At 47.6% G+C, this 19,793-nt stretch overlaps 12 protein-coding genes and 1 non-coding gene across 13 annotated transcripts; 4 read left to right on the top strand and 9 right to left on the bottom strand.

Annotated features, from left to right (window-relative positions):
* Positions 1-55: 55 nt before the first annotated feature.
* Positions 56-137, bottom strand: AGABI2DRAFT_t17. Its single transcript has one exon. It is a non-coding gene; the product is annotated as a tRNA-Ser (tRNA).
* Positions 138-172: 35 nt separating this feature from the next.
* ATP2 (ATP2 beta subunit of the F1 sector of mitochondrial F1F0 ATP synthase) lies at positions 173-2,275 on the bottom strand. The gene is made up of 6 exons (XM_006457965.1): positions 2,044-2,275; positions 1,430-1,993; positions 848-1,377; positions 675-797; positions 455-622; positions 173-404 (listed from the first exon to the last, which is right to left on the bottom strand). Exons 1-6 carry the CDS (start codon positions 2,213-2,215, stop codon positions 342-344), a joined length of 1,620 nt encoding a protein of 539 aa, XP_006458028.1. The 5' UTR covers positions 2,216-2,275; the 3' UTR covers positions 173-341.
* A 79-nt stretch (positions 2,276-2,354) lies between these two features.
* On the top strand, positions 2,355-2,649 carry AGABI2DRAFT_133853 (hypothetical protein; the record flags this gene model as incomplete). The annotated part of the gene is made up of 2 exons (XM_006457964.1): positions 2,355-2,483; positions 2,538-2,649. Coding segments are annotated over exons 1-2 (182 nt in total), but the record flags the coding sequence as incomplete, so codon positions are not given.
* Positions 2,650-4,024: 1,375 nt separating this feature from the next.
* AGABI2DRAFT_190406 (hypothetical protein) lies at positions 4,025-6,150 on the top strand. The gene is made up of 9 exons (XM_006457963.1): positions 4,025-4,093; positions 4,144-4,303; positions 4,384-4,681; positions 4,740-4,917; positions 4,968-5,064; positions 5,136-5,267; positions 5,352-5,456; positions 5,530-5,888; positions 5,994-6,150. The coding sequence occupies exons 1-8, from the start codon at positions 4,059-4,061 to the stop codon at positions 5,836-5,838; spliced, it is 1,314 nt and encodes a 437-aa protein (XP_006458026.1). The 5' UTR covers positions 4,025-4,058; the 3' UTR covers positions 5,839-5,888; positions 5,994-6,150.
* On the bottom strand, positions 6,146-6,762 carry AGABI2DRAFT_190405 (hypothetical protein). Its single transcript, XM_006457962.1, has 2 exons — positions 6,705-6,762; positions 6,146-6,640 (listed from the first exon to the last, which is right to left on the bottom strand). The coding sequence occupies exon 2, from the start codon at positions 6,463-6,465 to the stop codon at positions 6,262-6,264; it is 204 nt and encodes a 67-aa protein (XP_006458025.1). The 5' UTR covers positions 6,466-6,640; positions 6,705-6,762; the 3' UTR covers positions 6,146-6,261.
* Positions 6,763-7,813: 1,051 nt separating this feature from the next.
* Positions 7,814-9,631, bottom strand: AGABI2DRAFT_190404 (hypothetical protein). The gene is made up of 9 exons (XM_006457961.1): positions 9,497-9,631; positions 9,360-9,443; positions 8,956-9,305; positions 8,695-8,891; positions 8,551-8,641; positions 8,404-8,495; positions 8,259-8,353; positions 8,090-8,183; positions 7,814-8,032 (listed from the first exon to the last, which is right to left on the bottom strand). The coding sequence occupies exons 1-9, from the start codon at positions 9,617-9,619 to the stop codon at positions 7,917-7,919; spliced, it is 1,242 nt and encodes a 413-aa protein (XP_006458024.1). The 5' UTR covers positions 9,620-9,631; the 3' UTR covers positions 7,814-7,916.
* A 27-nt stretch (positions 9,632-9,658) lies between these two features.
* On the bottom strand, positions 9,659-11,056 carry AGABI2DRAFT_63616 (hypothetical protein; the record flags this gene model as incomplete). Its single annotated transcript, XM_006457960.1, has 3 exons — positions 9,659-10,282; positions 10,327-10,599; positions 10,646-11,056. 3 exons carry the CDS (start codon positions 11,054-11,056, stop codon positions 9,659-9,661), a joined length of 1,308 nt encoding a protein of 435 aa, XP_006458023.1.
* Positions 11,057-11,276: 220 nt separating this feature from the next.
* AGABI2DRAFT_115043 (hypothetical protein) lies at positions 11,277-11,727 on the bottom strand (the record flags this gene model as incomplete). The annotated part of the gene is made up of 3 exons (XM_006457959.1): positions 11,277-11,378; positions 11,433-11,531; positions 11,602-11,727. The coding sequence occupies 3 exons, from the start codon at positions 11,725-11,727 to the stop codon at positions 11,277-11,279; spliced, it is 327 nt and encodes a 108-aa protein (XP_006458022.1).
* A 490-nt stretch (positions 11,728-12,217) lies between these two features.
* Positions 12,218-12,484, top strand: AGABI2DRAFT_190403 (hypothetical protein; the record flags this gene model as incomplete). Its single annotated transcript, XM_006457958.1, has 1 exon — positions 12,218-12,484. A coding segment is annotated over exon 1 (192 nt), but the record flags the coding sequence as incomplete, so codon positions are not given.
* Positions 12,485-12,533: 49 nt separating this feature from the next.
* Positions 12,534-14,171, top strand: AGABI2DRAFT_216153 (hypothetical protein). Its single transcript, XM_006457957.1, has 3 exons — positions 12,534-12,947; positions 13,000-13,154; positions 13,209-14,171. The coding sequence occupies exons 1-3, from the start codon at positions 12,815-12,817 to the stop codon at positions 13,797-13,799; spliced, it is 879 nt and encodes a 292-aa protein (XP_006458020.1). The 5' UTR covers positions 12,534-12,814; the 3' UTR covers positions 13,800-14,171.
* Positions 14,172-15,056: 885 nt separating this feature from the next.
* Positions 15,057-16,690, bottom strand: AGABI2DRAFT_190402 (hypothetical protein). The gene is made up of 6 exons (XM_006457956.1): positions 16,551-16,690; positions 16,417-16,502; positions 16,144-16,364; positions 15,905-16,087; positions 15,729-15,856; positions 15,057-15,677 (listed from the first exon to the last, which is right to left on the bottom strand). Exons 1-6 carry the CDS (start codon positions 16,618-16,620, stop codon positions 15,163-15,165), a joined length of 1,203 nt encoding a protein of 400 aa, XP_006458019.1. The 5' UTR covers positions 16,621-16,690; the 3' UTR covers positions 15,057-15,162.
* PhrB lies at positions 16,685-17,974 on the bottom strand. The gene is made up of 6 exons (XM_006457955.1): positions 17,737-17,974; positions 17,456-17,687; positions 17,255-17,401; positions 17,057-17,204; positions 16,936-17,010; positions 16,685-16,881 (listed from the first exon to the last, which is right to left on the bottom strand). Exons 1-6 carry the CDS (start codon positions 17,960-17,962, stop codon positions 16,741-16,743), a joined length of 969 nt encoding a protein of 322 aa, XP_006458018.1. The 5' UTR covers positions 17,963-17,974; the 3' UTR covers positions 16,685-16,740.
* AGABI2DRAFT_190400 (hypothetical protein) lies at positions 17,958-19,733 on the bottom strand. Its single transcript, XM_006457954.1, has 13 exons — positions 19,493-19,733; positions 19,370-19,434; positions 19,236-19,318; positions 19,048-19,176; positions 18,969-18,996; positions 18,768-18,903; positions 18,695-18,712; positions 18,612-18,642; positions 18,493-18,562; positions 18,380-18,440; positions 18,294-18,326; positions 18,215-18,238; positions 17,958-18,167 (listed from the first exon to the last, which is right to left on the bottom strand). Exons 1-13 carry the CDS (start codon positions 19,535-19,537, stop codon positions 18,081-18,083), a joined length of 810 nt encoding a protein of 269 aa, XP_006458017.1. The 5' UTR covers positions 19,538-19,733; the 3' UTR covers positions 17,958-18,080.
* Between the last annotated feature and the right edge of the window lie 60 nt (positions 19,734-19,793).

Raw genomic sequence — 19,793 nt, 5'->3', positions numbered from 1 at the left:
AGCCGTGCAAGTTTCAGCCAAGCACCCTACTTGATTAGGTAAAAACATATACAAACGACGCCAGCAGGATTCGAACCTGCGCCCTCAAAGAGGAACAGATTTCTAATCTGTCGCCGTAACCACTTGGCTATAGCGCCCCTGCAGCTAAGCATCCAGCCGAGACTATTGCTGTAGAAGACCACACTACCTCACTCATGTATAAAAAGTTTTTATCGCCAGATGTGAGGGACTGGTATCTATAAGATTGCATTACAAACTAGGGAATAATGAGCATTTTATTCGACAGTCACAGTCTACACCGGCGAGATCCCCCAAAAGCCATTTCCAAATTTGCAAAAGACTTAGTTGCCCATATCCTTTGCGAGTTGTTCAGCCTTAGACTTGACATCTTCAATAGTGCCGGCCTACAAAAACTAGTGAGCTAATATTGGAACAAGTTAGAAGATCTGCTCACCATGTAGAAAGCTGATTCGGGAAGACCATCGTGTGTACCAGCGAGAATCTCCTTGAAGGAGCGAACAGTATCCTTTAGGGGTACAAGCTTGCCTTCGTAACCGGTGAACACCTGTGCGACCTGGAAGGGTTGTGACATGAAACGTTGGATTTTACGTGCACGCTCGACCTATTGATCCGAGTGAGTCTAATTCCCAATTACAAACTAGTGAGGTACGTACGGTAAGTTTGTCTTCTTCAGACAACTCATCCATACCAAGAATAGCAATGATATCCTGCAAGGACTTGTAGTCTTGGAGGATTTTTTGGACAGCAGTTGCAACTTCGTAATGTTCCTTGCCAACCTGTAACAGATCCGTGAATAAAGACCAGACGTACAGCACAAACGACTTACTATCCGGGGATCGAGCATACGCGACTTGGAGTCGAGGGGATCAACAGCGGGGTAAATACCAAGCTCAGCAATACCACGGGACAACACGGTAGTAGCATCCAAGTGAGCAAAGGTGGTGGCTGGGGCAGGATCGGTCAAATCATCGGCAGGTACATAGACGGCTTGGACAGAGGTAATTGAACCCTTCTTCGTGGTGGTAATACGTTCTTGCATACCACCCATGTCAGTTGACAGAGTAGGTTGATAACCGACGGCAGAGGGGATACGACCAAGTAAGGCAGACACCTCGGAACCGGCCTGGGTGAAACGGAAAATGTTGTCAATGAAGAGCAACACATCCTGACCTTCTTCATCACGGAAGTATTCGGCAATGGTAAGACCAGTCAAAGCGACACGGGCACGGGCACCAGGGGGCTCGTTCATCTGACCAAAGACGAGAGCTACCTTGGAGTCACCTTCGAGGTTGATGACACCGGTCTCAATCATTTCGTGGTAGAGATCATTACCCTCACGAGTGCGTTCACCGACACCTGCCAGCCACGTTCAATAAAGTACAAATCACGACAATTATTAAAAACTTACCACAGAAGATGGAGAAACCACCGTGGGCCTTGGCAACGTTGTTGATGAGCTCCTGAATCAAGACAGTTTTGCCGACACCAGCACCGCCGAAGAGACCAATCTTGCCACCACGAGCATAGGGAGCAAGGAGATCGACGACCTTGATACCAGTCTCCAAGACCTCGGCAGTCGTTGCTTGGTCGACGAAAGCGGGAGGCTCGGCATGAATCGGAGAGAGTTTGACACCCTTGATGGGGCCACGTTCGTCAATGGGCTCACCAATAACGTTCATAATGCGACCCAAAGTGGCCTTGCCGACGGGAATTTGGATGGGGGCACCGGTGTCAATGACCTTTGTACCACGGACAAGACCCTCGGTACCATCCATAGCAATGGTGCGGACTGAATTTTCACCGAGATGGGACGCGACTTCGAGAACGAGACGACCGCCATGGAAATCCTGGACCTCGAGAGCGTTGAGAATCGGGGGGAGGTTGTCGGTATCGAATTGGACGTCGACAACTGCACCAATGACAGTTTTTACGCTACCCACGATAGCCTTTGACTCTGTCGCATAGGAACGAGCTGTACAAGAAGTGAGCCATGGTGAAGGCGTAGAGGCCGAAAAGACTTACCGGGAATGTTAGAAGAGGATGCCTGGGGACGAGAGAGGCCCGCTGTCTGCTGGGATTGAGCAGGGAGGGCGACGCGGGGAAGGGCGGCGGAAGAAAAGAGCGCGTTCGTCTGCCTTGCAGAGTTGAAAGCCCGCTTGGAGAGACGTGCGACGGCGCCGCGAGAGGTGAGCATTGCAGATGGAAAGATGGAAAGGCAAGGACGGAAATGGCGCGGGCTGAAAAGGACAGCGGTTCAAATATTTCTACCCACGCTCCCGGATTCGTCCGCCCACTGCATTACCTCATCACCTACTTGGTCTGCGCCCGAATCAGCAACTGCAGCTGCACCATGTCTCGCCCACGCCCAGCTCATGTCTTCCACCGTCCAGCACGACGAGCTCGTCCTCGCTCACGTCGACGCCCGCATCACTCTCCTCCACCACCAGCTCGCTGCCCTCCGTGTTCGTCCAACTCTTTCTTTCTTTCACTCGAGCTAATATCGTATGCAGGATCAGCACATCTCCCTCACTCTCACACGAGAGAGACTGTCTGCTATGATTGTGGCCAAACGCGTGTCAAACGCCCCCATGCGCAGCCTCATTCCTGAGCTGTGTGCCCATATCTTCTCCTTTTGCGTCTTGGCGGAGGAACATCACCCTGAACCACAAAATATCTGGCATATTTGTGCCCCAGTTGTCTTGTCGAATGTCTGCCGACGCTGGCAAGCCATGGTTGTACACAACCCCCTCCTATGGACTCAGTTATGTATCCGTCTTGACGACAATATCAATCACCTTGTCCGCGCAAAACTTTGGATCAGCCGTTCCGCCTCCCTTCCTTTCCATCTCACTCTTCGTCCCTCCACCCTGCCTCCACCGACGGGCATTCCTGAGTCGCTCTTGCAGCCGTTTATGCAGGCCATCCGTTTCCTCAGTGCACACATCCATCGCGTTAAATCCCTTACTATTCAACCTGGGATCCCCATTATTCCTCTCCTCCTCTCCGGTGGCGCTCTTCCTCCCATGCCTCACCTCACTCACCTCATACTCGACACGGACGACAAAGATGATCCCAGCATTGTGCAATCTCCGTTAGATGCTCCTCTGCTTCATTATCTCAGACTTCGTGACTTGACCTCCATGCGACGCGTTTTGCAGCCCTCACTGGGCCATATCAGGACTCTAGCCATAACTGCCCATAAAGAATGGTCGAGCCACAAGTTGTTCTCTGATATCCTTTCCCAGTGTGTTCAGCTAATTGATTGCACCGTCATGTTCCCTCTCTGTTATACTGCCCCGCCCACAGAGACCGTTTGCTTGCCCCGATTAAAAAATTTACATTTACTTTGGCGTGGGACCTCTGATCCAGCCAATTTTGTGGGGTCCCTTCAAACGCCAAGTCTTGACCATCTCATCCTCCAACATGACGCTCTGGAAAGCGTCAGAGTCACATGTTTCAATCGATCTTCTTTCGAAAATTTAGTCGTTTCTGCACCATCTCTTCGATGTGTAACCCTGATGCACTGCTCATTTTCCATCGAATACGATATATCGACTGTTTTAGCGAAAGCAATGAACTTGTCGCGCCTTGAAATACTCAAATGCCGACACAGTTATTTACTTCTTCCAACCCTGACATCTCGATCGCAAGGACTATTCACGACCTGGCCTTGCCCTAGATTGAGTCATTTGTTTATCAGTCACTTCACCAATGAGGATACTCGACCAATCCTCGAGTTTGTAAGAAAGCGAATCGATGGCGGAGACCAGTCCAAGGTGAATAAAGGAAGTGATTGCTGCCGTTTGGAAGTGTTGGAAATAGGAAGCAGTTTAGGTATACTTGATTTCACCTCGCGGGTCCTCATGCGGAAGGCGTTGGATGAGCTGGAGAGATCGGGTAGAATAGCGATAGTGAAGCACCAAGTGTGATGTTGATGTGACTGAAAATGGAAGTTGTGATATGATACTCAAATCTGCGTCAACAAGTCAGTCTCCCTGTTAGTGCTACATCCATATATCCATACCGTGCATGCAACAATGTCCTTGCTCTCAGACAGGCAGAGACAGGACTTGTACGTCGTCTCCAACCTCCCCTTTTGCGACTGGTAACCCGAGACCACAGGCACAAGTCAATGCTCGACTACCTCTATGCCAACAACTACATGTCAGCTTTTAGTGCATTTCAAGCCGACGCTGGCACACAATACACTCCAGATCCAAAAGCCAAATACACTGGTTTGCTCGAGAAGAAATGGACAAGTGTAATCCGATTGCAGAAGAAGGCGCGTGTCTTCCAGTTTACATTCGCCCTGTACGCATTTGTTTTACTTATTGTTCTTTTTTCTTCCGCTCTCGCTTGTAGATCATGGATTTGGAAAATCGAAATGCTGCATTACAAGAAGAGCTATCGACGGCACCAGCTAAACGCGCTTCCCAGTCGGATTGGGTTCCTCGTGCTCCAGCTGCCCATGTCCTTATGGGACACCGCTCTCCCATCACCCGTGTCGCATTCCATCCGCTATATTCAGTATTAGCATCTGCCAGCGAAGATGCAACTGTCAAAATCTGGGACTGGGAAACTGGCGAATTCGAGAGAACGTTAAAGGGTCATACCAAGGCCGTGAATGACGTTGATTTTGATCATAAAGGCCATCTACTCGGCAAGTTGATAATTCCTAATCCTGTCTCTGAATAGTTTCTCATCATTTTTCCTACCAGTCACCTGTTCTTCTGATCTCTTTATTAAGATATGGGATTCGCAGAATGAGTGGAAGAACACAAAGACCTTTCCTGGCCATGAACACTCCGTCTCTTCCGTGCGCTTTATGCCCGGGGATCAGTATATCATTAGCGCCAGTAGAGATAGGACAATACGGGTATTTGACGTTTCATCCACGTGGGTATGAGTTTTTTCTTCAGCTTCTACAAGTTTAACGGGATTGGCAGTCATCAAGTACGGACAATATCTGGCCATTCGGAATGGGTTCGGTACATCGAACCTTCCTCTGATGGTAAACTCGCTGCCAGTTGTTCCAAAGACCAAGTAAGCTTAGCTTTTTTTAAATCCCCATTATGGCCACTCATCGGTACCGCACCTCTTCACCATAACAAAAGACTGTCAAAATATGGGATCCGCTCACAGGAGAATTGAAAGTAGATTTGAGAGGCCATGAGAACGATGTCGAAGTTGTCGTTTTTGCTCCTGTTGTGGCGTACGCCGCAATACGCGAACTCGCAGGACTCCCGGTAAGAATTTGAGATCCCCGTCATCGTATAAATGCACCCCTGTTGAATCTGTAACCTTTTTTTTTTTTTTTGCCTTTTTCGAAGAACACTGAACGTAGCAAGCGCCACGGCTTATATGTTGCTTCAGGTGCCCGTGATAAGACTATCAAACTTTGGGATACCCAAACTGGGCAATTACTGAGGAATTTGGTATGGTTTGACTGTACTGTCGTGAAGTGACTTAATAACCCTAACCTTTTTTTTCTTGTTTCCTTCAATCTAGCCGGGGCATGACAACTGGGTAAGAGCACTAGCTTTCCATCCTTCAGGAAAATACCTTCTTTCGTCTGCCGACGACAAAACCATTCGCGTCTGGGAACTTTCAACGGGCCGTTGCATCAAAACTGTCGAAGCGCACAACCATTTCGTTTCTACACTAGCATGGGGTCGACAGACCGCTTCGAGTGGTGGTGGTAGTGGGGACACGAAGGCAAACGGGGCAACAGCCGATTCTTCTGCAGAGCCAGAGAAATTGGTGAATGTTGTTGCTTCAGGTAGTGTTGACCAAACAATCAAGATTTGGCTTCCATAACCCATTGAAACATCCCCATGAGCTGGTCCTCGTCCTATACTGCTATGGAGGTGAATTGTTTTAGCTTGAACGTTTGTTTTTATTCCTGGCTGACTGTCTACTGTCCGCGACTTAAACTCTTTAATTGTAATATATTTTTACTTTCTGCATTGCAGCTCGAACCCTCGTTATGCAATTCGTATTTAGTTAGTCATTACCTCAACTCTCCCTTACATTCTTTTCTTCACCTCGAAAGCAACGTTCGTTTCTTAGTTTCCATTACTCTATCTGTATATATAAGAAATAACTCGGGATTAATGATCAACATGGAAAAACAAAAAGTGATTAGATTACATGTACGAGTAGCAAGCCTCATGGCAACCGATCGGCCATGATTTTGAGGGATACAGTAGTATGCAATAAATCAAGTAAGGTATAAGTTCATCATTGAACACCTTTTTCAGTATCCACCCTGCAAGCATTAAGGTCTACATCCACAGACCACATGTAATCGGAGCGCAAATGTCTTGACATCGACCAACCCTCCTGAATCTCTGCATCCTTGTTGACGTAAGGTAATTTTAGTGGTATGAGGTCGTCGTTTGGGTAGATACGTTTTCCTACCGTATCGTCGTGATAATCGCTCATGACGGGTCTACCGTAAGCCTCTGGAGTAGCGGCGTCTTGCAAGGTCTCCTGAGAATAGAAAGGCGGTGTTGGAGTCGCCGAGCTCAACGCCGAATTGGAATGGCAATATGGACTATTGCTATCTGACGATGCAGATAATGAGGACTGTGCTAGATGACTTGTTGGATAATTGTATCTGTGGGACCAGCACAAAACACACAGTCAGCACAGGGACCCCCTAAAGAAAGAAAAGGGCATACAATGAGGAATGATTACTATTATTATACCGTGGGTTCTCCTGATCATGAGCTTTGGATACAAAACTTGAAGTCGAATTTAAAACGCCATCAGAAAGCGAGTTATGCCTCTTCTGCATATGTTTCGAAGACCGATACGGGTCATATTCCATCCTCATAGTATCATGAGGTGTCATCCTCAGCTGTGATGCACTATAGTCGGATGGCAACACAGAGGGGCGAAGTTGCACATCTTCCCAATGGGGATAATGTATATTTCGAGATTCAGAATATGTCCTGGTTTCATCTCCAAGGTACGGAGATAACGAATTGGGATGTTTCGCAGCCACAGACTTAGGCACAGAGCCAGAGACCGTGCATCCAGCGGGAATGATAGTTGGATACGACCGTGAAAAATTGCTGCGCGCGAGTGAAGGTAACAGGAACTTCTCGTCCCTCGCAGCTATGGGCGGTGTCGAGGTGGACATCAAACGAGTTCGTGAGGGTCCACGCGTACGAGGTTCTCGACACGTATACTCGCATAGGAGGCCTCTGTTGGCGCACCGTTGACAAACGGGCTTTTCGCCAGAACACTGTGCAACGGATTGAAATAAAGGACAGGGATGCGCTTCGGAAAGGAGGCTGACCTTGGTTTTCCGCTCGCGACATTTGTCACATGCTTGAGCTGTTCTCCGGCGACTAGACGCAGACATCGATGAAACTGGGAAGAAGCTCTCTCCCGTGGGAGAGGCTCTGCTTGGAGGAGAGTATGATGTGTGCATGGGGGGCAAGTCGAAGTTGTGTGGCAATTGAGGGGGGACCATAAAAGAAGGGGCATAAGGGGAATAATGTTGAAAATGGTCCACAGCACATATCATTCTTTGCATTTCCATAATAATGCACCTGACACGATCGGACCAGCAGTATTTGAGGGGGACGAGATGGGCGTATGTAACTCCTCCTCCATAGAAAATGGAATCCTCTAGAGTAGATCGATCGACTCGCTCACGGAGTAGCCTTGCTCCTGCCGGTTTAGTCTTCTCATACCTGTCCGCGGAAGCTCGCTACAGTATCATCTTTACTATATTTCTCGTCCTCTATAAAATACAATAGCTAAAGCAAAATTAGTGTGTGGACAGGCCAGCCACAAAGTATATGAAAGACGAGTTCTCACTCGCTAACAAACTCTTTTGACAGTTCGTTCGATAGTTTGCCAAAAGCACATAACATTCCGCTTCATGCCTTAAACTGCTCGTTGAATTCCCTTCCAATTAGCATTCGCCGAATTTCTTGAGTGCCGGCTCCGACGGTATATAAGCGAGAATCCCGGAGAATACGACCCATTGGGTAATCTGAGCAGATGCAACAACTTAGGCAAGATTTAGGCCAGATCTCATAGATGTACTAACCGTTGATGTAGCCATTACCTCCAAGGCACTGCATACCTTCCAGAGCAACTTCGACGGCTTTCTCCGTCGAATACATGATAGCGCCAGCACAATCCTATAACCGCAAATTATCAGTGCCGCTACACAAACCAAGCAGGAGATTGCTTGAAGTAGGAAACGCATGACTTACTTTGCGACTAACTTTACCTCGATCGCACGCACGGGCTACTGAATATACATACGACCGACTAGCATTCAGCTTCGTATACATGTCGGCAATTTTGGCTACAAGAGCGTTAAAAGAGAATAAAATGAATCTAATAAGGATGACTCGCCTTGCATTAACTGGAATGTACCAACGGGTTGACCAAACTGCTTCCTATCGTGGATATACTCCACGGCATAGTCAAACGCCGCCTGCATTAACCTAACTTAGTGATCAACCGCCGTTACAACCAGCAAGATCGATGTAATCAACAAACCCCAAAGGACCGCCGCTGAGAACCACTCGTTCAAGATCTAATCCTGACATCAAAACGGCAGCACCCTTGTTGACCTGGCCGAGGACATTCTCTATAGTAGCATTGGATCGTAAATTTGACTCGAGGAACCAAAAACAAACATACCCTCAGGAACTACGCAATCCTCGAAGACAAGTTCACAGGTATCACTTCCTCTCATTCCAAATTTATCAAGCTTCTGGCTGGTGGAAAAACCCTCGAAACCACGCTCAATAACGAAAGTTGTGATCCCTTTAGACCCCAATTCTGGAGCCGTTTTGGCATATACGACCAGCGTGGAGGCGACGGGCCCATTTGTGATCCTTTAAGCCCTCCTATCAGCACATAGGTACCCGTGCGAGAGAATGGATCGAGTATACAACTCACCAAAATTTGTTACCATTCAGCTTCCATCCGCCTTGAACCTTTTCCGCCTTTAAACGCATACTGACCACGTCACTTCCACTTCCAGTTTCACTCATTGCCAAGCTTCCGACTTTGGTTCCGTCAACAAGATCCTTGAGGTATTTCTCCTTTTGTGCTTCCGTCCCGTGTCGGTGAATCTGGTTCACACAGAGGTTGGAATGGGCTCCGTAGGACAGTGCTACAGATCCCGAGGCCTCAGATAGAGCTTCCATTGCAAGCGTGTGGTGAAGATATCCAAGATTTAAGCCATTATATTTTTGATCTACGGTTATACCGAGGAGACCCATAGAACCGAGCTTCTCCCAGAGGTCCTAGGGAAGTTCGCGAGTAAGCACAATATTACTCTGATATGTCGAAGGTCACACCATGGGAGAGATATTCGTCCTATCTATCTCGGCTGCCCTCGGTGCTACTTCTTTCTGTGCAAAGTCGACGACGGCATTACGAAACTAAGTAGCTCTCGTCAACGAGGATGTCAGAATTTGCCGTCGAAACGACGAACCTCGAGTTCTTCGTCCGTGAGACCAGAGACTTCGGAATTGTACAGAGAAATGGCGCGTTTCTGGAGAGCGGGCCTGATGGATAGACGGTTCAGAGGACGAAGCAAGGTTCGGAGAGAAGCCATGTGTGTGCAAGGTCAAAATTCGACTCAAGACGGTCCTACTTAACTCTCCGGACCATTGCCGGAGGCTACACGTGATGGTACTATGTTCTCGTCAACGCACATCTTCCTCTCAGCAGGTACATAACTCATCACAATCTCCCTATCCAACTCTTCCCAGCGCGGCAGCCGGTTCAGACTCTTGGGGTCCAAGTCAATCACACGTATTTGTTCTTCCTGAATTTCAGAATGGTTCCCGGGTTTCAGCAACCCCAGCCTGGCAATGATTGAGCAGTCCTTGAATGTTGCCGAAAGTAGATACGCTAAAATGTAATATCGAAGATTGCTTGTCCTTGGCTGGTCATGGTCCAGTTCCTTCATCTCAACAGACTCAAAGGCGGTGACGAAGTCTACCCAATCCGTCATTCCGGGCTCCGATTGCGAAACGCCGAGCGGAGGTACCTGTATCTGCTCGTCAGAGAGAGACTCAAGTTGAGCTTCACGCCATAATTTCGATAGACCCTCGATATCCAAAACATCCAAAGTCCTCTGGAGCCTCGAGATGATGCTGAGAATGGGCGATTGCAGAAGGGTGTCACACAACGCCTTTTTGAAAACCTCTTGTATCCTATCAGGAGATACGGACGTTATGAAATCTTCGTGCAACAAGCGTACAATCTCGATTGCCTTTAGCTTAAGCTACAGTATCGCATGTGCAGAAACAAGCGTACCTGGCCTGGCCTAACTGCCTTCCCGCGTGAAAATATTTTTAGATTGTTGACCTCGCCGTCACTTCGCTCCCAGGCGTCCCATAAGTCGTCGATGGCTTGTTGAACACGATGGGGGTTTCCAGAGAACAAGTCGAGGGGGCAGTACTTGTTGGCATACTTGCAATCTTTACTGCTACGCATATGACTATGCATGCAGAATCGGCAGGTTTGGGTCTTGATCAACTTGGTTGCTTGCGACAAATGAGTTGGCGAAGGAAGGAATGCCCATTTTGGCTAGAGATATATAAGATTGGCAGACGAAAGAATCGCATGACCAGACCTTGATTTCGACGGCAATCCAATTTCCTCCTACTAGATCTGTTGCCAACACCCCTTTACGTCTCGTAAGGTCAATGTGATCTTTCCCTATTCGACGCCCTGGTCTCTCGGCGTCATGCACCGTTGCTAACTGTTCGAGCCACCTCCTTTCTAAGGCAACAGACTCTAATCGAGGAAGATAATGTCGAGGAATCAGTCGTTCCATGCATCGCGTCTGGTATTCGATGATACGGTCATCAGGTTCATCTTCAGTGGTGGAGACGGTGAAAACATCTTCAACGTCGGTTGTAACCTTCCGCAGCCTCAATACCGTGCCATCGTAGGCAGGATTCGGGGGTCCAACATAAGAGAAGACAATGGTAGCACCCCCTTCTGAGACATATTTCCAATCTGTAGGTTGCGTCTTGTCCATGCTGTGACTGAGATTGCACACAAGGTGAGTCAACTGTAATCAATATCAAATAATGGTGATCATGTAACATCATGCAAGCTATCGTTCCCGTTTCTAATATAACCCTGGTTATTCTATACATATGGTACGTAAGTTGTATCGACTATTGACATCGCCCATCTGTTTCCCTTGAGGCGATATTTAACATCCACATGCCACTTTCAAAATAGATTTTTATCAATCACTTCAATCTAATTGTCCTGTCACTATTATCAAAATCAAGCGAATCAGAAACATCCGGTGCAGCTTGTTCATTGATAACACCCCAAACAGATGCTTTGAACTAGATGTGCGGATCAGTCATACGGAGGGGAAAAATGTTTAAGAAGCAATTCACCAGAGTTAGGACCAGGCCCATCTTCTTCTCCAACACGCGCAAACGGGTAAGCATCTTTTTATCAGGCTCTTCCTGGAGTAGCCGCGTTTTTTGCGTCATCTAAAGACGAACTAGCTGGTGAGTCTGATAGGTCATACAGAGCCTTTGCATGTTTGCGGGTTCGCCTTACGAGTTTCACGTGTTGCGCCAGTTTAGCATATTCCCAGAGCACCTCAGCCTCTAGTGGCGTCAGACTTGGATGTGATTCATATGGATTGTTCAAGAAGATGTCGTGAGTGACCGTAGGGCTGGCCATAAGTCAGTATGAAAGGAGGCATGCTGTGTGTGCATCGAGCTGGCAGTCGCCGAAAACTGTATTCGAATATTGATATTGGAATTGCTATGTCATATATGGAAGGTGATAAATCCCACTCAGTCTTATTGTTCTCCCAAATGCGTCTGCTCGTGCTTCACTTATTGTGCGGGGTAGTTGTGATCGCAACTCAAACTTAATCTTGCGTTCGTCGTGGTTTCGTTCCGGTGAGAATTAGCGCTGACTGCCATGCAAGAACTGTCGCTACACCACTGATAGAAGATCAATACATATGATGGGCCACCGTCTTTGTATCATTGTGGTACTTTCATAAAACCAGAAACACGCGTTGGACACACACTGAGGTCAACAGTAAGGTACACAGGCGCTACTAGCGAAATGAACAGGTCAAATGACGCCGTGTATTTGGGATTTCCCCTGGTTCCCCCCGGCTTGGGCTTAGCTTATCTCCGACGTATGCCACTAAGCTCAGTCTGGTCGCTACGGCTCGTGGGGCGGGTTACTGTGAGTACGGGCTCGATGACGGCCTGTGAATTAGAAATGCGCAATGAATATTGATGGTATCTGGGCGGGGACGATCCAAATCAAGCATGCTGCAGGGGTGACGACAAAAGACAATAAGAACGAGCGGCATATCACTTTTGGATACAGGAGAACAATTAGTCGACACCTCACACACAGCGACGCGTCGGATACTTACAGATCTAGATCGGATGGCTTCCACTACTTCCGCTTAGCGACTCTATAAGACTAGGACAATTGGCCCGCCTGAAACCCTCAAGCGTCAACATCTTTTTCCCAAACTAGTTTTCGACTCCGTTCCCTGTCTCCATTTTCATCCTTGCCTAATTATCGGGTCACTTTCGCCTATTTCGGTCTGCGGGACTGCCATCTATTGACTATTCATTCCGTTCCAAAAGTGCTTCCTGGACAATAATCAACTTTGCTTTTTGTTTCCATCCGCGTTTGGCTCTCCTACAAAAGTTCAATTGTTTGCAAATCGATACAGCCTCTGGTCTCTCCACTACTTTTTGTCTACCTCTTCTAGTCATTCCCTCACTTGTCCCCTATGGATTCATCCACCCCCCAACCCTTTCCTCTCTCCACACTCGCTGAAGTTCCTATCGAATACATTATTGAACAACTTCGTAATATGGCGCCCTATTATTGGGAGAAGCCCGAAACGGCCGACTGCACCATCAGTTCGTCATAATAGTGGTGTCTCTGTAAAGAAAACTAATATTCTATTTCCAGTTGTCCCCATACCTTATGTTCGACGCCGACCGGCGTCTACGTCGGAGTCCTCAAAACCTCCCAAGTTTCGTCACTCGGTTGATTTTCATCCATCCGCAACTGGTGGCCGAGTGACAGAATCGTCTTTAAACAACACTCCGCGATTAACGTTCAAGGTGTGTTATTTCAACGCTGTCTCTCAATATGTGGCATTGATATATTGGTCCCAGCTTCATATGGACTATCTATCAGCGCATTCTAGCTATCTGCGTGCACTGTTGAGTGGCGCGTGTGCCATGGATCTGATTAACTCGACTGCCTCGTCTTCATCAGAATCCACGCCTCATTACTCCGTACCACCAGACCGTCTCCCGAAACTCCTGTCCTCCATTAATGAGCACCCTGTTCTATATCTTCCTGTTCCTGATCCGACCTCCTTCCACCTCATTGTCCATTGGATGTACTTCAACCAAATTGATGTCGTCAGTGAAGCCCTTCATGACGGTTCAATCCAATGGGAAGGAATTGCTCGCAACGTCGAATATCTCGGTCTCAGCGCAGATATCAAGTTCTTCTTGAAAAAGTGGTACCACACTTGGTTAGATCCTTCTGGGACGACTGAAGATGAATATCTCGATAGCGGATCGGAGACGGATTGCAGCGATTCTGGTGATGGTGACGAGTCGACTCACACTGCCGTGGATATAGACGAAGGATCTGTTATGACGGTTGGTGAAAAAGAACCTTTGCGTGGACGTGACCGCAACTCTCGTTCGCTATCCACGCTGCCACTAGCATCTCGGACACCCAGTCGGAGATGAACCATTGGACTTCTTACGAACCCAATTTCTTCGTTTCTCTTCTTAGTTTTACTTTCAGTCCAAACGTTCGATCGTTGTGCGACCGGACTGTCAAACTGTCAAAGTAATCTTATTGTTTCGTCTTTCTCCGGAAAATTCGCACTCCCTTGTATATATTCTTGTTGCGTTTGACTCCTTTCGCTTCCCTTTCTCAGGCTAACTCTAGAGGCAGAAGCGCTTCTTATTGTCTCATTAATTTGCTTCAAAGCCCTCTGGAGGGACTGGACTTTTTAGATCGCGCCATGTTGTTGTTTCCGTGTAATTTGAAACGCATGCGGTGTATTAGTATAGGTTTTAAAACGAAGATTCGCAATTTACCTTAATTCTCGCCGCTTCTAGTGTCAGATGGCCAGCTCAAGGTATACATTCCGAGAGGAGATTCCCAAAATGATTCAAGGGCTGTTCCTGGGAGCCGATACATGTCCTTATTGTTTTTTGGCAAGCCCAGGTAAATTCCGTATCTAGTGAGGCACAATATACAATTGTATCTGGATAAACAACGATGCCTTGGAGTGAGAAGCTGCCAGTGATACCTTGAAATTTTCATCGGAATAATTGTACTACACTCCACTAGCAAGGGGGCATTCACACAGCCCATTTATTCTAACAACCCGGGATCCGAATATGTAGATGTCGAAAAAGGGCATCTGTGAACTAATTGTGTCCGGGAAAGCTTCCGGCCTCCAGTGATGATCCCCAAAAATCTGAAAACAAAAGTCTCCAAAATTGGTTGGGCAGTAGGACATACTTTCTTAAACAAATGAACTTGATGCAGTCACCTACCCCCATCGATCCGGTAACCATTTCACCAAATAGAACACATGAGTACTTAGAAGCTTGGAGCTTACGCCGCACTCTTACAGCACAACTGGGATACCAGCCGGTGCCAGAACATGATAAGATGCTCCATTATCCAAGCCGATGGTGTAAGCCTATACCACTAAGTGCATGGCAGTCTTCTGAGACGGGTCTCTTGATATTTCACTGATAAGATGCATTGGGAACCTGTTAGAGATATCATCGGCGGAAGCTGGTGAATCATCAGATTTTTGTTGTACATATCCTAGACGTTCAGATGCGCACTTACTTGATGAAGCAATGGTCGTTTAGCACGGGGAGTAGAACACCAACTTGCCTTGTAGTAGGATGCGTATAGCAATGTCTCCGAGCCGGCCTCTTGCAGGTATATAGATAGACCTTACAGACGGTCATCCATTATTCTGACTCTTAAAATGTGCACTATTTCTATTTCATTTCGGTAATTGTGGAGTAACCAGATATTGAAGCTATTGCCACTGACAAGAAGAGGAGGGTAACGAAATTTCTAAATCTTTACGCCACCCATCTTTCCAGCCAATGCGCTGACTTCATTTGTATCCCAGATGACTAGCGTACCATCAACAGCGGAGGTGCTAACTTTAGTCACATAACCACCTTGAACTTCATAGGGTCGGACGCTGAGGATTGTATTCTGGTGAATTGTGTTGAGCTTGGTATCGGAAAGGCCGGTGGCGGTACCACTTAGAGACGATTGGCCACGGCTATCGGCATCGCGGAAGGTAGCAAATGCACCTGCTTTGAGTCGGCCAACGCTGCTGCTACTCCCAAAGCCAGAGCGAGATCCTTCGGACGCTCGGGAAGATGACGAGTCGTCCAATGTTCCAACTTCTTGCCAACCTTGTTCCGAGCCTGCATAAACTAGGGGTTTGCAGTCGTGGCCGGCTGCCACAATTGACTCTTCAGAGGTCCAAGCTAATGTGACCAAAGGGAGTGACGGAGAGCGGATAGTGTAGATAGCTGGACCACCGGGATAAACGATTGTAATGGAACTGTCGTGACCTATAAACCATCAAAAATTTTGACAACGTTAAGCGTAGAGGTAGGACGTACTGGCAAAAGCAAGGGCGTCTCCGGAAGGAGAAAAACCAACGGCATGAACCCATCCTCCTGCAGGAGATGAGTATTCTCCGCAAATGGTACTGAATGGTAATTTGGAACCCCAGACACTGGGAGCTGGTCTAGAAGAAACATTAATGTGTATCGAGACCAATACTTTCAATCCTTACCGCTCGTCTACTTCTTTGATATAACCAGAGAATACACGCGCTTTCATGTCAGCACTACCAGCTGCCAGCAGAACATTATTGGGATGCCATTCCACAGACAAGACCGTAGATCGGATGGGTTTCTTGAGGTGTTTGGCAACCCACCAATTGCTCTCTTCATCGAAAGAACATACAGCAATCGCTCTGAATACATCCGCGCTTGAGCATTTCATACCAGACATTGATAAATATATACGCACCTCGCACCACTGGCAACGGCGAACTTATTTTCTAAGGGGCTCCAACGAACATGAGTGGCAGCGCGATTGATTCTCAGCAATACGAGTGTCGGCTTCCAAATCAACTTGCCAGTCTCTGCATCTGTGGTCTCCGTCCAAACATACGCATTCCTGTCTTGAGAAGCGGTGACGATGCGGTTAGATACAGGAGCCCAATCGATCGAGGTGATCAGTTTGTCGTGCTGAGATTGACTGTTAGTTCCAAGAAAAGAGGCGGCGAATATCAGACAGTACCTCAGACAGCGTCTCTGTTGGGGTCCAGTCCGAGCCCTTTCTCGTGTAAAGTTGAACGTCGTTACTGTTTAGGCTGACGGCGATATCTGGAGAAAGGTCAAAGGTTGTAGTAGAGACGTAGAGGTTAAGTGAACCTTTGCGATCCGCACTAAACGCGTGTGCGGTGATGGGAGTCTGAGACAGACTGAAGACTTCAGGCGACATGGCTTGTGACGTGCAGAGGACTAGCAGTCTACTACTGCGCTACTACTGATGAGGGAGCGGAGACGAGTTGTGAACAACTAATTATCATTTGTCATTTATTTACACATGACACTAATCAGATCAGGCATTGGAGTTCACGGTCTCCGAACCCGGTGTCGAGGTGCTGGCAGTATTTTCCTCTGAAGGTTCATCTAACCGCCTCATCTGCTTTGCCCAGCGTAAACCACAGGCGTTACAAAGAGTCTTCGGGCCATCTGGACCCTATGTGAGAGGAATCAACACCTTTCATGTAGTCGAAAATCTGTGGGGCCATACTTTCCGCCATTCAGGGGAATCTGTTCGCCCGCATTTTCTGCAAACATGCTGATCCAAAATGTGCGTTTTCTTGAGCTACAGCCAATCAGTGAATCATTTCGAGAAACATGCCTGAACTCACCTTCTTCCTTCTCGAACTGTCTTCGAGATCCTCGGGATTTTGTGTCTGAGAGCTGTCCCCATTATAGTTTCCTTTCAGCAAGTTGTTGTCATAGGTTGCTGTCGCTGTGTTCAATGCACCGTCCAAGGAACTGGAATACTGGCCTCCGCTAGAAAGACATGAGAGCTTGCTCCGAACATTGTGCGTAAGGTTTCTGACCTTGGCAAAGAAGTGGCGTACATCGAGTTGACAGATGGCAAAGTATGGCCAGACGCCGTAATTCGCGAGTCCACTTGGAGCTTGAGAGCAGCAAGACATTGCTGCAATCTCTCGTTCTCCATCTGCAATTCCAGAAATGTATTAAGCCTGTGCAACAGTCAATTGTAAAAGATCCCTGTTCAGCGTGGTCTCTTAACACACATTGCAGTATTGCGACTGGGATACGGCTTTGCCATAGCGAAAAAACACTTGCATTCAGGATCCTGGTCAGACACGAAGTGTGGGTAGCCTTTGATTTCGAATAGTATATCGCTCGTTGAAGATTGTGCAGACTGGGCAGCTGGATTACATTTAAATCGAACATAAGAAAGAAGTTCCGTATTGGTTCGGATCGAGTTTTGGAGAGCACGTTGAAACACTGTCTGTTCTTGCTCTTGTTTTTGTTAGATAAGCGCGGATAGGAACGGACGAAGCGAGCGTACCTATGATAAAATCATCCAAACGGAGATCCAAAATATCTGTCTCGTTCCACCCAAGGAGTTCGTTGACAGCGGTTCCACAATACAAAACTTTCCCCTCAGGAGAAAGGACAAAAATAATGACATCGGTAAGTCCGGTGACAAGTATATCAGCCCACCGCTTCCGCTTTGTGAACTCGAAGGTAGACAACGGGTTGGATATGGTATTTGTCTGGGATGTGGCTGACATGGTCGTTTGACTTTGACTGCAGGATTCTATATATGGCTGAGCCAACATTTAAGTACGCTGCAAGGTGCTAATCAACTGCGTCATCCATTCGAAGTAACGATACATCAGCAATAGTACCTCAAAGGCAGCAGTATCCCCCATCGACACGTATCTCTGACCCAGTCATGAACCTCGATGCATCGCTTGCCAAGAATACGATCGCGCCCTGGGTCCTTGATAAGCCGGGGGGAATAGTCAATCGTGTGTACTCACCGCCAGATCCTCAGGGTCACCCATCTATAAGGAGTTCGGTTGAGTGGAGGTAGATCCTAGTGAGAGTAGGGCTACACACCTTTCCCATCGGAGTAAGGTCTTCCCATTGTTTCTAAACGTAACGGATTCAGCAATAGAGTAGATGCCACATGGATGAATCACAACCTTAAGCTCTTCCTTCCCTTGCAGAACCGTGTTGGTCAACTTAGTAAGCATGTAGCCTGGGCTGACACGGGTATTAGCAAAGTACAGTGGTGCCAAGTCCCAAATCGAGACACCTTAGTGCATTGACACGGATTCCTGTTCTAGCCCATTCTACGGCAAGGCTCGAGGCCATATGCTTGACAGCTATAGTGAAAATCAGCCTAGATCACCCTTGGGACGCGTCTGAACTCACCAGCCTTAGAAGCATTATAAGGTGTTTGCGGCTAGTCACCGTTCAGGAACCAATAAATTCGGCAGGGGAGAGGCACGAGATACCTGGGGAATATTGACAATCTGTATTTGCGAGGATATTATTCTATAGGTCTAATCGTCGAACTTCAGGCCTTACGTTGGCACTCATGCTCGCTACGAGGATGATCGAGCCCCCGCCTTGCTTCATCATGTATTTTGCAGCCTCTCGCGCGGTAAAGAAGGCACCATGGACGTTTATATCATAGAGCAGCTTGAGGCGATCGGCAGGATACCTGGTAATTCAGTATCACAATCAGCAGAATGTCTACCTTGTCTACCAAGCATCGGATCAACTTACTCAATCGCAGGGATATTCTCCGTAATACCTATATGAGAAATTATAAGTGCTATTTTCGATGATCATCGGTCGCCTCCACCTGCGCAAGCCACTGCGACATCTATTCTTCCAAAATATCCAGTGACAACTCTGTACGCATTTTGAACAGAAATTTCGGAAGCGACGTCACATCCAATGCCCAGAATTGTCGGCTCGGGAAGCTTATTCTCTAGGTACCTCGCTAGCTCAATCCCAAGCTCACTGTTGTCAGGACGACTTTCGACGGACCGATAGCAAATGAAATTAACTCCTCAGCCGCTGCCTTGGCTTCGGACTCCTGAAGGTCTAGTATCGCAACCTTTGTGCTTCCACTGGGGAAGTGTGTGGGTATATAATGTTGCCCTGGTTACTGAAGCACGCACGATTGAACAAAAGCACGACAAAATTCTAAGCCTAAGCCTCGCGCAGCTCCTGTGACCAGACAAACCTAAGGCGCGGCGGAGTTTTTAGCCGTGGGTCCCTCATGATACGAGCATAGTAAGTACCTTATTTTCGAGAGAGAAAGAGGGTAGCGTTCGTGGCTGGGACATCGAGAGTGGGTGAGGGAATAACGGGCCTGGTGCAGGGACAATCAGAACATGTTCGCCAATTACTTATCTCCGTGTAAACAAGCACACTTGATTCTACTGCTCTAAACGGGTAATGTAGATTTTCCGATTACTTCCCGTGCAGATCGATAAAAAGTGGATAATCATATCTGGAGGAATAAATACATGTCAATGGTCACCAGTCAGCGTTCAGCTCCCTCGAAGAATGAAGAATGAATGCGTGACTAGGGAGCTGGTG

This window comes from Agaricus bisporus (assembly GCF_000300575.1).
Source record: "Agaricus bisporus var. bisporus H97 unplaced genomic scaffold AGABI2scaffold_2, whole genome shotgun sequence".
Classification (NCBI taxonomy): Eukaryota; Fungi; Basidiomycota; class Agaricomycetes; order Agaricales; family Agaricaceae; genus Agaricus; species Agaricus bisporus.
This window is presented reverse-complemented; position numbering and strand designations above follow the sequence as displayed.

Coding starts and splice junctions, on each gene's coding strand:
- AGABI2DRAFT_216153 (XM_006457957.1), top strand. CDS start 12,815: ATGGATTCATCCACCCCCCAACCCTTTCCTCTCTCCACACTCGCTGAA. Junction 12,948..12,999: donor AACGGCCGACTGCACCATCA/GTTCGTCATAAT, acceptor TTCTATTTCCAG/TTGTCCCCATACCTTATGTT. Junction 13,155..13,208: donor CTCCGCGATTAACGTTCAAG/GTGTGTTATTTC, acceptor TATTGGTCCCAG/CTTCATATGGACTATCTATC.
- AGABI2DRAFT_190405 (XM_006457962.1), bottom strand. CDS start 6,465: ATGAGCGATTATCACGACGATACGGTAGGAAAACGTATCTACCCAAAC.
- AGABI2DRAFT_190406 (XM_006457963.1), top strand. CDS start 4,059: ATGTCCTTGCTCTCAGACAGGCAGAGACAGGACTT. Junction 4,918..4,967: donor GTATTTGACGTTTCATCCAC/GTGGGTATGAGT, acceptor CGGGATTGGCAG/TCATCAAGTACGGACAATAT. Junction 5,065..5,135: donor CCAGTTGTTCCAAAGACCAA/GTAAGCTTAGCT, acceptor CCATAACAAAAG/ACTGTCAAAATATGGGATCC.
- ATP2 (XM_006457965.1), bottom strand. CDS start 2,215: ATGCTCACCTCTCGCGGCGCCGTCGCACGTCTCTCCAAGCGGGCTTTC. Junction 1,378..1,429: donor TGGTTTCTCCATCTTCTGTG/GTAAGTTTTTAA, acceptor CGTGGCTGGCAG/GTGTCGGTGAACGCACTCGT. Junction 623..674: donor CTGAAGAAGACAAACTTACC/GTACGTACCTCA, acceptor TCGGATCAATAG/GTCGAGCGTGCACGTAAAAT.
- AGABI2DRAFT_190404 (XM_006457961.1), bottom strand. CDS start 9,619: ATGGCTTCTCTCCGAACCTTGCTTCGTCCTCTGAACCGTCTATCCATC. Junction 9,306..9,359: donor GGACGAATATCTCTCCCATG/GTGTGACCTTCG, acceptor GAACTTCCCTAG/GACCTCTGGGAGAAGCTCGG. Junction 8,892..8,955: donor CTGAATGGTAACAAATTTTG/GTGAGTTGTATA, acceptor GAGGGCTTAAAG/GATCACAAATGGGCCCGTCG.
- AGABI2DRAFT_190402 (XM_006457956.1), bottom strand. CDS start 16,620: ATGTCGCCTGAAGTCTTCAGTCTGTCTCAGACTCCCATCACCGCACAC. Junction 16,365..16,416: donor CAACAGAGACGCTGTCTGAG/GTACTGTCTGAT, acceptor AGTCAATCTCAG/CACGACAAACTGATCACCTC. Junction 15,678..15,728: donor AGACGCCCTTGCTTTTGCCA/GTACGTCCTACC, acceptor GATGGTTTATAG/GTCACGACAGTTCCATTACA.
- PhrB (XM_006457955.1), bottom strand. CDS start 17,962: ATGTCAGCCACATCCCAGACAAATACCATATCCAACCCGTTGTCTACC. Junction 17,402..17,455: donor CCCAGTCGCAATACTGCAAT/GTGTGTTAAGAG, acceptor ACTGTTGCACAG/GCTTAATACATTTCTGGAAT. Junction 16,882..16,935: donor ATTCCCCTGAATGGCGGAAA/GTATGGCCCCAC, acceptor CCTCTCACATAG/GGTCCAGATGGCCCGAAGAC.
- AGABI2DRAFT_190400 (XM_006457954.1), bottom strand. CDS start 19,537: ATGTCCCAGCCACGAACGCTACCCTCTTTCTCTCTCGAAAATAAG. Junction 18,563..18,611: donor TTATAATGCTTCTAAGGCTG/GTGAGTTCAGAC, acceptor TTTTCACTATAG/CTGTCAAGCATATGGCCTCG. Junction 18,441..18,492: donor ATCCGTGTCAATGCACTAAG/GTGTCTCGATTT, acceptor TACCCGTGTCAG/CCCAGGCTACATGCTTACTA.